Below are 12,826 nucleotides of genomic sequence, written 5' to 3'. Positions count from 1 at the left end.
GTCCCGTTCACCACTGAATCTCGGAACGTGCAAGCGGTAACTTTTATTTAGAGAGACAGCTGCCTGATGACGGTGCTGGTGATAACCACCAGCGAAACGTCGCCTAGACGATTGTGAAAGGCTTGTGGATTTCCCTCCAGCAAACACACCGTTTTGCTGCAGCTCTTTTTTTTATCACGTCGCAACTTTATTGATTGTCGGGTGGAGGAGGGCGTACAACACACGTTTTACTCACGCAATCCCACCCACGAATCAATTATCAATCGTAATATTTTGTCTCGAACACCTTCGTGTTAAAAAAAAGAATTATTACTATTGTTTGGAGATTTTGGTTTAGATATTGTTTTACATATACTCCTTTTCAATAATAGTACATTTAAATTATTATTATATACTCCTTTTATCCTTATCTTCCTCTTTCATATGCAATTCATATTATTTAAAGAAGCAGTATCTGAAACAAAATCCCTTGTATTTTACTGGCACATCGTTCCACGTTGTGTATGTTCGTGTTTTGGCTGAATATCATTTCGGAGTTGTAGCCGTCTGCCATTGGTTCACACACACACACACCGCACTACGAACCTGGTGACTCGAGTTGTATTTCCTAGCCACAGCTGACATCAGCGGTGAGCTCCACGGCGTCGGTTTTATTTGCGATTGTGCACTATAAGCTCCGCATGCAGTTGCTGAACACAGGATCACAGCACGTGGCAGCGAAACGTCGGACACCGTGCCAAACAAACAGCACGAGGCCCAAGGCTGAAAATAATCAGGTCAGCCATCAACTTTGAGTAGTTCTAGCTCCAACCGGTCACTAACCCCGCATTGACCACCATGCTAAAGTACGATCAAAGTGTGGTCAAACAACCCCCCCCACCCCCCACCATGACTAACTGAACATGGAGAGGGGTTGACCTTCATCCACAGCGGAGGAAGATTTTTTCTTTCTTAATATTTTTTGTTAACGATCGCCATATCATTGTTATTATAAATACAATTGTGCAATGGGAGTCGCAAGAATGTCTAATTGCTAATTCGGGACTGATGCCAGCGAAGCCCCCCCCCTCGAATCAGTTGAGTAAATTCCGAGTGATTACGCTCAAGCACTTTATAATGATTTACAAATGTTTAGCGGCCAAAGGATTTGCGCGCAATTATACAAGAGACCCTCAGAGACAACCAGAGTGCAGTAATTACGGCTACGCTCACGCGAAGGAAATCTGTCACTTTTATTATTTTTTAAATAGTGTAATGTCTTACATAAATCATTACGTGTTTCGTTGTTCGGTGTTGCAGCGTCAGCACATATAAATATATATCTTAACGCTTGCGTGCGCACACACACACACAAAACCCGATTACAAGGTCGTTAAAAGTTGCGGTGAACATTCTCGAGCGAGACGCGCGGTTACTTCCGTGGACACGAAGCTGTCCGCCTCATGTTTATTATCCCTGCTGGCAGGGTGACTCTACCAGTGGAAGCTCAAAGTTCAGAATTGCACCTGACCTCAATTGGGTGACTGAGCCCAATGGCGAAGCCAGGATTTTCAGGTAGGAGGGGGCAACCCCTCCAGCAATGAAAAATGATAGAGGAGTTGTTAGTAAGTAAAGGACTTGTCCCTTGCTGTTTATTGGACGCGTGTGCGGCGATGACGCAGCCATCGATCGAGGGTCGAATTCGAACCGCGTTGTGTGATCGGCATCGCGCTCGCTGAAGGTGTCGATGCCTTCAGGGAAGTCGTGGACTCTGTATACGCAACTGCGCACAATTCCGTGAGTCACTTATAACTGCTTTGCCGTTACTTATTGCCAATTATGGACTCAGACTATTGTCCTATCATCTCATAGAGTCCCTGGCATGTAATAATATGCAACACAGTGGCAGTGGGGGTCGCAAAATGCCGATTTATTACTAATAAACCCCAATGATCCGATCGAAATTAGGGATTTCGATCGGGTCATTGGGGGGGCATGTGGCACCCCCCCGCCCCCCCTCTGGCTCAGCCAGTGACTGGGCCTGTTGAGGGCGGCGGGGAGGCTGCTTCTGCGTAGGCTCTTACGGTCGCGCAATTTTTCTCCACTGGGTTGTGCCTCGCGACGTTCGGCACGCCGCCTGAAGTTTTTTGGCTCCGCGCTCCTGAACAAGGTGCCAGGCGCATGCGGTGGAATGTCGGGCACCGTGCGGCACAACGGCCCAGCGCTGTGCCTGAGTTCGTGGCTTTGGATCTGGGGTCCCCACCGACCAATGAAGTCAGGATCATGCTCGTTGCCAACCGATGGCCATGAACAATAAGTCCATCATTTACGGTTTGCTTTTGCACTTAGCTTGGCTTTGTCCAGCTCTGCCTGCTAGATATTGGACGGACAGCCAGCATCTTTGAATCTAGTTTGTGCAGAATGGTTGCATAATATAGAGCCATAAAAGAGACCGGCTTAAGGTATATGCGTGGTGCTTCGGAGTCATTTTTGAATGAGATATGTGTAATACCAATACAGTGGAGGCTGGATATGAGCACATCTAATATAAGCACAGTTCTGGGAATAACGACACATGTTTACATTGTATGTATGTATGTTGTCTGTATGTTGAACTTCTTTCGCATCGTGCTCATCGGAGATGCGGGTGAAGGAAAACAAACGGAACACAAAACGCAGCTCGAAGGAAATTCGTTTTCGATTTAGATTAAAAAGTGCATAGCACCAGTGGTTTCCTAATATTGGAAGAGAGAGCGTTCCAGACGGCCCCAGAAGCGCATCTGCAAGCGCGCGATGCGGTGGCCATCTTTGTTCGATGGTTAGCCAATGTTTCCCCAATCCACCCCTTGGGAGCAAGGCCATCTGTGCTTATATCCGAAGTAGTATTCCCATATCAGAGGTTGCCCCTTACCTCCCCACGCCACACTGGTGGGTGGTAAGGGGCCGCTGTCCAGATTGATACAGGCACACTGCTTCGGATATAAGCACAGGCGGCTTTGCTCCCAAGGGGTGGGTTTATATCCAGCCTCTACTGTATGACAGATACCTACTATAATCATCCCAGGAATGTCTGTCCTTAATGCTCGTGACGTCACTCCACATCGACCAGCCCCCCTCATTAATATTCATTAGCAGGTGACGTCCTCCAAATGGACAACCCCTCACCCCTCCTCATTAATAATCATGAGCAAATTTCGATTTAAAGCTTTCGTGACTGCAGGGATTCATCTTCTTGGTTCTTTCGGTAAAGTCACGTAGAATGGAAATAATAAAATAATAAAAATTTACATAATAAAATAAAATTCTCACGGCGTTTCGGCCACAACAGCGCTCCAATGAACACTGCTAAGCTTGGCAGCGTATTTTAAGCTGGGTGGGAGGAGCAGAGCGCCTTGACAAAGGAGTTTACATATCAACATAAGAATTTAGCATTGAAGTAGAGAGATTAGCAGGATGTTAAAGTCAGAAATTAGCATGTAACTGGGAGATTAGCATGATGTTAGTGTGAGAAAATAGCATGTAACTGGTCACGAAAGTAACTATGTTAAAGTCAGAGTTTACATATCAACAGAGGCATTTAGTATATTGATGCTAAAGAACTGCAACAACCCAACTATCATAGAATAAACCGATGTGAAAGAACTAAATATAAACTACATCAATGTACTCAATATATCATAAACAGGTTACGTCCTCCACATGGACCCCCCCCCTCATTAATAATCATGAGCAGGTGACGTCACTCCACATGGAGCACCCTCCCCCCTCAATAATAATGAGGTGACGTCACTCCACATCGAACAGCCCCCTCATTACAAATCATTATAAGGTGACGTCCTCCAAATGGACACCCTCCCCCATTCATAATAATTAGCGGCTGACGTCACTCACAACCCTCACTACAAAGGCAGAACCCTCACGTCACGCGATCTCCGTAACGCTGTTGAGACATCAAAGTAAAAAGGAGGTCATGATGAACAAGGGATTATAACCTTAAAATGAAATAGGTCTGTGTCACCGCGCCCTTACAAATTGCACACGCAATGAATATCACGTCGCGGTCTGATTTTCAATTGTAAGTTTCATATTTATTGCAATTCACCCGTCCTTGGACGGGCAAAAAGCTCGTTGTACATAACAGTGAATAACATCAGTTTAACACGTAGGCTTTCGCGACCATTATGAAGTGAATAACATAATGGCAAGATAGCTCAAAGGGTTTACTTACATCTAAAAAAATATTCCTGAATCTAATTTAAACCTTTTCAACAATTGCAAATAATAGTTTTACCTTGATGGCTGGAAATGCGGTTGGCATGTAATTGTTGAAAGAGGACTAAAACTAAATGTGATATAATTAAATCGATTTAATTTTACCGCAGCAAAAACATGGATGGCAAAAGGTCCGCATTTGTAGTGTGGTTTGTGTTTTTCTGGAGGAAGTTGATATTTTTCTCCTGTAGAAATTCTGACAATTTCATTGGCTGCTTTTCATTAAACAATAATGTTACAATAATTAGTGACTCCTCACCACACAGAGTGTTGCCACACTAACAATCGCTTTGTTTTGTTCACTGCGGCAGACCAGTGAGCCAGCAACACCGGGATCCTGAGTTTGATTCTGGGCAGGCGCACAGGATTAAATTGTGTTCTCAAATTAAAAAAGTGTCCACACAACAGCACACAAACAACACACACACACACACGAACCGTCCGCAATTTTACAATTGGTTTGTCACTTAATCTTGGAATATTATAGCTCTGAGGACTAACATTTGTGGCTTGACCGCTGTGTAGTAATGCCATGTAATAATGTGCGCCATGCAGTGGGGATAAGAGTCCTATTGAAGGAACCAATGGAGGGAGTCCTGTGATGACGCCTTCCAGGGGCCACGTGCTCCTGCATTGCTCACTTGCAAGATGTTCTTTGTAAATGTATTTTAATGTGATGCGAATAACACACACGTGAGCCCTCCGCGTTGATCACATGCGCATCTGCGCGTGTGTGGCTTGTGTTTGGGGCGCTCTTATTGCGTAATCATATGCAGTATTGCGCGCCACAATGTTATCTCTGTTATTTAATAGGATGACAACCCATTGATTTACAATACATCTTTCAAGGTGAGACGTTAAAAACCGTACACGCATGAGATCACTTCGGTTGTGTTTTTGTTTTGTTTTTATTTGCAGGCCGTTTTCAGATTTTGGATTTGGCCAGTAACAGACACTCCCAGCGAGTCTTCACCGTCTCCCTTACATCAGCCGCTTCCGCACACGCAGTCTCGCTTTCTTTCGACGGAAAATGAAAATATCGCTCGCTGCAAACGCAGACCCACTGCGTCCGAGTGGTTTGAGGATTTTAAAATGACCTGGCAGACGCACGGAGTGTAAGGCCTCTTTGGGTGAAATTCTTCGTTTTTCTTCCCCCCCCGCTCCGCCCCCTCTTTGATTCACACCGCTATGCAGAGAGGTTGCGAGTAGCTCCGTTAACCACGCGCTATATGCGTCAGGCACCGCCTACCACCGTCGTTACACGCGAGTGTCGGCATGCCATTATGGAAACACAGGTGGTGGTAATGTTGGAACACATTCCAGGACATTTCCATGTTGTGGTTCGTGGGTGGAAGTGTGCAAACGAAATTCTAATTTATTAAGTGCCCAAGTTTTCCCATCATTTTTTTTTTAATCTTATTTTGAAACGTAAGTTTAGTTCGGAAAGTTGCATGCAATGTTTTCGGCGTCTGCCATTGTTGTGCTGTAGGCAACTCTGGATAAACCTTATTGCTTACAGTAATTCAACATTTCTGAATGGCAATATATTGCAGTCAATAAGAAATTATTTTCACCATTTCTAGAAACTCAGAGTCCCTTTTTGTACGTATACCCCTTCCCCACTGACACTACCAAGCCATCGCAGTACAGGTGGTTTTCCACTGGCTATTTGCCGTACTGAGCCTAAACCAAACCGTGGTACGCTGGTCTCACAAGAACCTCGTCTGAATCTGACTCGGGGCCAAACAGGGCCAGCGTTAATGATGTGTTCATTGCATGTAGACCGTCAGAACAGAGCATCACCGCATCATCTCTATGCATCTTAACTCATGAACTGCACTAGATATCGGCAGCACGGCTCAGTTTCGGCAGTGGAAAAACAACTTGGCACCTCCTGAACTGTACAAAGCTGGCTCCACACGACTCGGTTGTAACAGTGAAAAAGAAGTATTAATTATTTGGCTTGGATTCCCCTTTCCAAAACAGAAATTGAGGCCTTATCAAAGTCCCAAGTTCTGACAAGAATCAGTGAATTTTTAAACGACATCTTATAACATACCTTTTTTTAAAATTGGCTTTTATTTAGGATGCCACGACTGTGTGCTTATTAAGCTTTTCATTATACTTTTAGTTCATCACAATGTTACGTATTTTTTACGTATCAATCTTATTGTTGTTTCAATTGTGTCAGACGCTTTTAATTTGCCTTGTAAAGCACTTTGTATTGATATTCTTTGGTTCTATTCGGTAAAGTCACGTAGGTAAAAATAAAATAACAAAAAATCACGACGTTTCGGCCACAACACAAGTGGCCTTCATCAGGTGAAGGGACAGTCCCTTCACCTGGACAGTCCAGTCCCTTCACCTGATGAAGTCCACTTTTGTTGTGGCCGAAACGTCGTGATTTTTTGTTATTTTATTTTTACCTACGTGACTTTACCGAATAGAACCAAAGAGTATGGATCCTTGCAGTCACGAAAGCTTCAAATCAAGAACACTTTGCATTGCATTTTATGCACGAATTGTGCTATATGAGTAAAGTTTGTTTCGATTTGACAAGAAAATACAGCAGTTGAGGCATTACGCAAGTTTAAACAAAAAAAACAAGGCGCGAGATGTAAAATATTTCAGGATGCGTTTTCCAACTCAATACAATCAAATTAAACAAATTTACGTCCCAGCATACAATTTCCACGAGTAAGATAGTCGCAATATTCGGTTGTTTTTTTTTTGTCATGGCATCAGTGCTGCCCTTGACAGCGCTGTCAAACCCACATGACCTCATGTCAACCAATCGCAGCGATGTACCTAACGTAGGGGCAGCAGTGCCTGCATGTTCCAAAGCCGTGAGCGACGTTGCTGCCACAAACGCATTTCCCCCCCCAATGTTGCAGCCCGTGTTGAAAACGAGGGCTGTTCCACGCGTACATTTTTTTGACAGTTCCGCTCCTGGCATTTCGTCCACCAGCTATAACGGAACAAGAGAGATATTCAAAGTGTTGTTGCTTGCTGTAGATTGACTTAAGGCACGAACATACGAATACACTGACATGATTGTGACACACTAGTGCATTTTGTAAAATGGGGAGGAAAAAAAAAAAATCTCAAAATAATAATTAAAAAAATGCACTCGCACACAACATCTGCACATGCACGGGGCTGTGAAAACACTAAACGCAGGAATTAACTTCTTAACACATGCGGCGCGAGCGTTTCCTCTCATAAATAGCTCTCTTTATGTTTGTCTGCGTGCGCCATTCACGGGGGCGAATGTTGACGACTTTAAATACACTCGACAATTCATCGCGTCTAAGGCTACCCATTGACGTCTTTACAACACACCGAGCACGTGTCCCTCTGTTTGTTGCGTAACGGCTTGTACGGGGACGTCGTCGGAACGCGCCCCGTTAAAACTGCCCCAATGCACGGGATGCAGCTTGGATCTCTCGGGAGGAGCGCACGCGTCCCAAGGAACGTCGTGACGGAATAATCAGGCCGACGGGGGCGACCGTCGACGCGTAGTTTTCAACGACAACAACAACAACAATTTTAACTTATTTAATCACCTTTCACAACGTCTCAAGGCGCCATACTAAAGGGAACCGCGGCGATGTCCGTGGGAAATTCAGCGAATGAAATGAAAGGCCGTCGGTTGACAACATCGTTCGCGAATAAACAGCCACCCCTTGCTGTGTCTCGGTATTTTAAGCGAAATTTCGCGCAACCGCAAGAAAAAAAACGAAACGAAAGGAAGGTCGCGATGATTGCCACACATAACTGCAGTTACCCGGGGCTCGCTTGCACACGTGTAGTGAATGTGAACGGGTTCTCACTTGGTTAAATAAAGGACGATGACTAGAATAGGAAGAATGTATATCGCTAACGTACAGTGAGGAAAAATAAGTATTTGATCCCCTGCTTGATTTTGTACGTTTGCCCACTGACAAAGAAATGATCAGTCTATAATTTTAATGGTCGGTTTATTTGAGCAGTGAGAGACAGAATAACAACAACAAAAATCCAGAAAAACGCATGTCAAAAATGTTATATATTGATTTGCATTTTAATGAGGGAAATAAGTATCTGACCGCCTATCAATCAGAAAGATTTCTGGCTCCCAGGTGTCTTTTATACAGGTAACGAGCTGAGATTAGGAGCACACTCTTAAAGGGAGTGCTCCTAATCTCAGCTTGTTACCTGTATGAAAGGCACCTGTCCACAGAAGCAATCAATCAATCAGATTCCAAACTCTCCACCATGACCAAGACCAAAGATGTCAGGGACAAGGTTGTAGACCTACACAAGGCTGGAATGGGCTACAAGACCACTGACAATCAGCTTGGTGAGAAGGTGATAACAGTTGGTGCGATTATTCGCAAATGGAAGAAACACAAAAGAACTGTCAATCTCCTTCGGCCTGGGGCTCCATGCAAGATCTCACCTCGTGGAGTTGCAATGATCATGAGAACGGTGAGGAATCAGCCCAGAACTACACGGGAGGATCTTGTCAATGATCTCAAGGCAGCTGGGACCATAGTCACCAATAAAACAATTGATAACACACTAAGCCGTGAAGGACTGCAATCCTGCAGTGCCCGCAAGGTCCCCCTGCTCAAGAAAGCACATATAAATGCCCGTTTGAAGTTTGCCAATGAACATCTGAATGGTTCAGAGGACAACTGGGTGAAAGTGTTGTGGTCAGATGAGACCAAAATGGAACTCTTTGACATCAACTCAACTCGCCGTGTTTGGAGGAGGAGGAATGCTGCCTATGACCCCAAGAACACCATCCCACAGGCAAACATGGAGGTGGAAACATTATGCTTTGGAGTTTTTTTCTGCTAAGGGGACAGGACAACTTCACTGCATGAAAGGGACGATGGACGGGGCCATGTACCGTCAAATCTTGGGTGAGAACCTCCTTCCCTCAGCCAGGGCATTGAAAATGGGTCGTGGATGGGTATTACAGCATGACAATGCCCCAAAACACACGGCCAAGGTAACAAAGGAGTGGCTCAAGAAGAAGCACATTAAGGTCCTGGAATGGCCTAGCCAGTCTCCAGACCTTAATCTCATAGAAAATCTGTGGAAGGAGCTGAAGGTTCGAGTTGCCAAACGTCAGCCTCGAAACCTTAATTACTTGGAGAAGATCTGCAAAGAGGAGTGGGACAAAATCCCTCCTGAGATGCGTGCAAACCTGGTGGCCAACTACAAGAAACGTCTGACCTCTGTGATTGCCAACAAGGGTTTTGCCACCAAGTACTAAGTCATGTTTTGCAGAAGGGTCAAATACGTATTTCCCTCATTAAAATGCAAATCAATTTATAACATTTTTGACATGCGTTTTTCTGGATTTTGTTGTTGTTATTCTGTCTCTCACTGTTCAAATAAACCTACCATTAAAATTATAGACTGATCATTTATTTGTCAGTGGGCAAACGTACAAAATCAGCAGGGGATCAAATACTTTTTTTCCCTCACTGTATGCTTGTTTACGATCATCAAAAGCCAATTAAAGGTTAGTAGGGTAGGGTGGGGAGCGGTGGCGCAGCGGTTAGCGCGCTGCGCTACGTACCCGGTTCCCCAAGTTTGATTCCCGGTCACGGCCAACACCAGCGATTATTATCGTAACCGATCCCGGGCCTCCCCTGGGTCGACTCAGCCTCAAATGAGTATTTAGTGCGGTGTGTAAACATCGCCACTAGGGAGAGACAAAGGCGGTCGGGCGTGGTGCTAGCCACCCACCCCCTCGTTTACCGTTCTGGCCTTCATAGGCGCTGGCTAACAGCGCTTGCCCAAGCAGTCCGTGAAGGTTATGATGCGGGGGATTTTTCAATTTGTCTTTAGTGACCACTTAATATGCGTATGGAAAAAGTGACGTGTCAGTTCGCTGGGATCACTCCCTCTTCTCGGTTTGTCAGTTTTTGGTTGTAAAACTCAACAGTGGAGAATGTAAATCCTCCTCGGTTCACACTTACACGTTGCTCGCTGCTCCCCCACCCCCCTTCTCTCTTCTCCTTCTCTTACGAGTCGACGCTTCTACTGCGTGACTCCACTCGCAGGTGCATCCATTCCAAACTTCCGTTTAGCCGGCCGGTAAAATATTGAGGCATCGTCGTCCTCACACTCACGGCGGCTTCCGTTTAACGGGCCATTGGAGATACGCCACGGGAGGTTGCGACCCTGAGAATAATGCGAACGTGTATTTTTGTTGAGTGGCAGCTATAAAGGTCAGTTTCTCTTTTTTTTTACACGCCGATGTGATGAGAAATTTTTGTTTTTACATTACCACGAGAAACGTTTAATTTGTGTGATGGCCAGGTCGCTTCTGAAAAAAATGACACCTCAGTGGGCTTTTCCTGGTAGGATGGGGATGGCTTGGTTGTATTTGTATGTGCTTGGGTGATTTGTGTACCTTTTTAATAATGTTTTTGCATTGTTGTTGCCACGTTCTTTCCCGCCCCGACTAGACATCTATGAAAAATAGCTTTATAGCTCATCAGATTCCTCCAGTCGAAAAACAAATTCTGATTCTTAATGCGAATGTGAGAATAGACAGGCCTCTTGTACGTTACGGCGGTCGATTTGATCGTGCAAAAACCTCCTCGACATCACAGTTGGCTTGTCAATGATGGCGATAGTGATGATGGTGATGGTGGTGATAATGCTCACAAGCTAGTTTAAAAGTGGCTGGCCTGCTGAGGGACATCACGCTACGTCAGTGTTAGAGACACAGGAGCTTTGAGTACTCCTCAGATCCCGCCTTTGAATTGCACTCGAGATTAAAGCAGGCGGCTAAATGTAATTGTGAAACAAGTGGCCACACTCGCCTTGATCGCGAACGAATAGACACACACAAAAAAGTGTTAATTTCGCTTTACACTTAAATCGACTTGACCCTGTTCTGAGGGCTACATTTGCACATATATATTTGTGATTACAGACACATAGCAAGCAACTGTCGAGGACTCCCGTCTTTGGGTTCTCGTAAGGCAGACGTAAAAACAGCGGGGGGGGGGGGGGGGTGGGAGGGGTGAGAAAAAAACAAAACACCTCCGTGGTCGTGTCACCAAACCGAGAGGCCATTCCTCGATATCACAACATCGCCCTGCTCTCCGCAGTCCATACGGCACTTCCCTTTCTTCAGCTCGGTGTACGAACCCCCCCCCCCCCACCCCGACCGCCCCCCCACCGCCTCCCGGACTACGCCGTCGTATTCGTGTCGCGACCTCAAACTCTGGCGTGGCCCCTCTCGTCCGCTCTCGCTGGACACGCGAGGAGCGGCTCGGGGCGCTCGTGACCCGCGCCCTGCGGAGTCTCGCCGCCGCCGCCTTCGCCGCCTTCGCCGCCGCCGCCGCCGCCGCCGCCGCTGCTGCTACTACTGCTCTCGTGCTCGTGGTCATCCGAGTTCAGGCCCTCGCTGTCACCGTCATCTCGGCCATCGCAGTCATTGTCGCTGTCGGCCGTGTCTTCTTTCAGGTCGCTGTCGCCGTCCTTGTTGTTGCCGTCATCGCCGCCGTCTTCGCGATCGCCGCGTCCGACCCCGTGGGCCGTGGCCCCGGCGGACGGCGCCTCGGCGGAGGCGGCCACCTGCGTACTCTCGGCGGGGCCTTCCTTCTCCTTCTCCTTGTCCTTCTGCGCCTCGGCCTCCTTGGAGTGCCGCCACTTCATGCGCCGGTTCTGGAACCACACCTTGACCTGCGCGGAGAGAAATGTAGCGGCGTCGAGGTTGGCCGCGTTGCTTTACCTGACCGCCCAGCTGAAGCAACGACGATTTGCACATTCAGCGCTTGCACGCGCGACGATTTAAAAGTGGTTTGGGTATGACGGATGGTGGACGGTAACGAGACAAAAATGTTGCAGTGTTATTAAGAGTCCCGACCCAACGATCTTATTGGGAATTGTTATATTGGCTGCTTAACATATAAATGGTGTTATATATTCAATAATTGTATTGCAGAGTATTTTTTTCCGAACTAAAGATAGACCATTCCTGCTCAGGCAATCGTAAATACGTTGAATACATTTGAGAGAAGTGGCAACTTTTATTGTTCATTCATTCATGCAATTACTCATTGATATTCTGCTATTAAAGTTCGTACAATATTACCTTAATTATGCCCTAACATAGTACGATTTTTATTGTGTTCTCACAGGTCTCTCACACCACTCAATAATGTATCCCCTGACTGCGTTTTTCATTTTAGTGCAAGTTTTATTTTATTTTCATGATTCCGTGTAGAGCCTCCGAAAGTGGCTGCCGTCAATTCAACAGCTCGGAATTCCTGGCACCTGCCTGCAAAAAAAGTGCCACGGATTTACGGTGCACATTACGTTCACTTGAGGAGTAGACTTTTACATCCCTTCCCAGACATCGAGCGCCATTAGGACCCCCCGGAAAAAAAGAAACGCGCCACATAAACATAACGCCCTACTGCATATTCATCCCCAGAGTAAGCACATTTTGTAATGATTATTAATTGCACTATTTCAAAGGGGTATAAATTCACGTAAACTTGATTCATAAACCTCTTGTCCAGCATTACATTCCGCATATTGGGAAACAACCGCTTGT

The 12,826-nt window shown here is 45.9% G+C and overlaps 1 protein-coding gene across 1 annotated transcript in view; it reads right to left on the bottom strand.

Moving 5' to 3' along the window:
• Nucleotides 1-959: 959 nt before the first annotated feature.
• LOC116947175 (uncharacterized) overlaps nucleotides 960-12,826 on the bottom strand; it is a 65,033-nt gene continuing 53,166 nt past the window's right edge. The window contains exon 4 of the mRNA XM_032962629.2: nucleotides 960-11,949. Within this exon, the coding sequence (XP_032818520.2) occupies nucleotides 11,482-11,949 (468 nt within the window). The 3' untranslated portion in view covers nucleotides 960-11,481. The remainder of the gene's footprint in view (nucleotides 11,950-12,826) is intronic.

The sequence above is a fragment of the Petromyzon marinus genome, chromosome 29 (genome assembly GCF_048934315.1).
Source record: "Petromyzon marinus isolate PM22_M1 ecotype Great Lakes invasive population chromosome 29, UKy_Petmar_22M1.pri1.0, whole genome shotgun sequence".
Taxonomy (NCBI): domain Eukaryota; kingdom Metazoa; phylum Chordata; class Hyperoartia; order Petromyzontiformes; family Petromyzontidae; genus Petromyzon; species Petromyzon marinus.
Note: the sequence above shows the minus strand (reverse complement) of the source record. Positions and strands in the feature narration are given on the sequence as shown.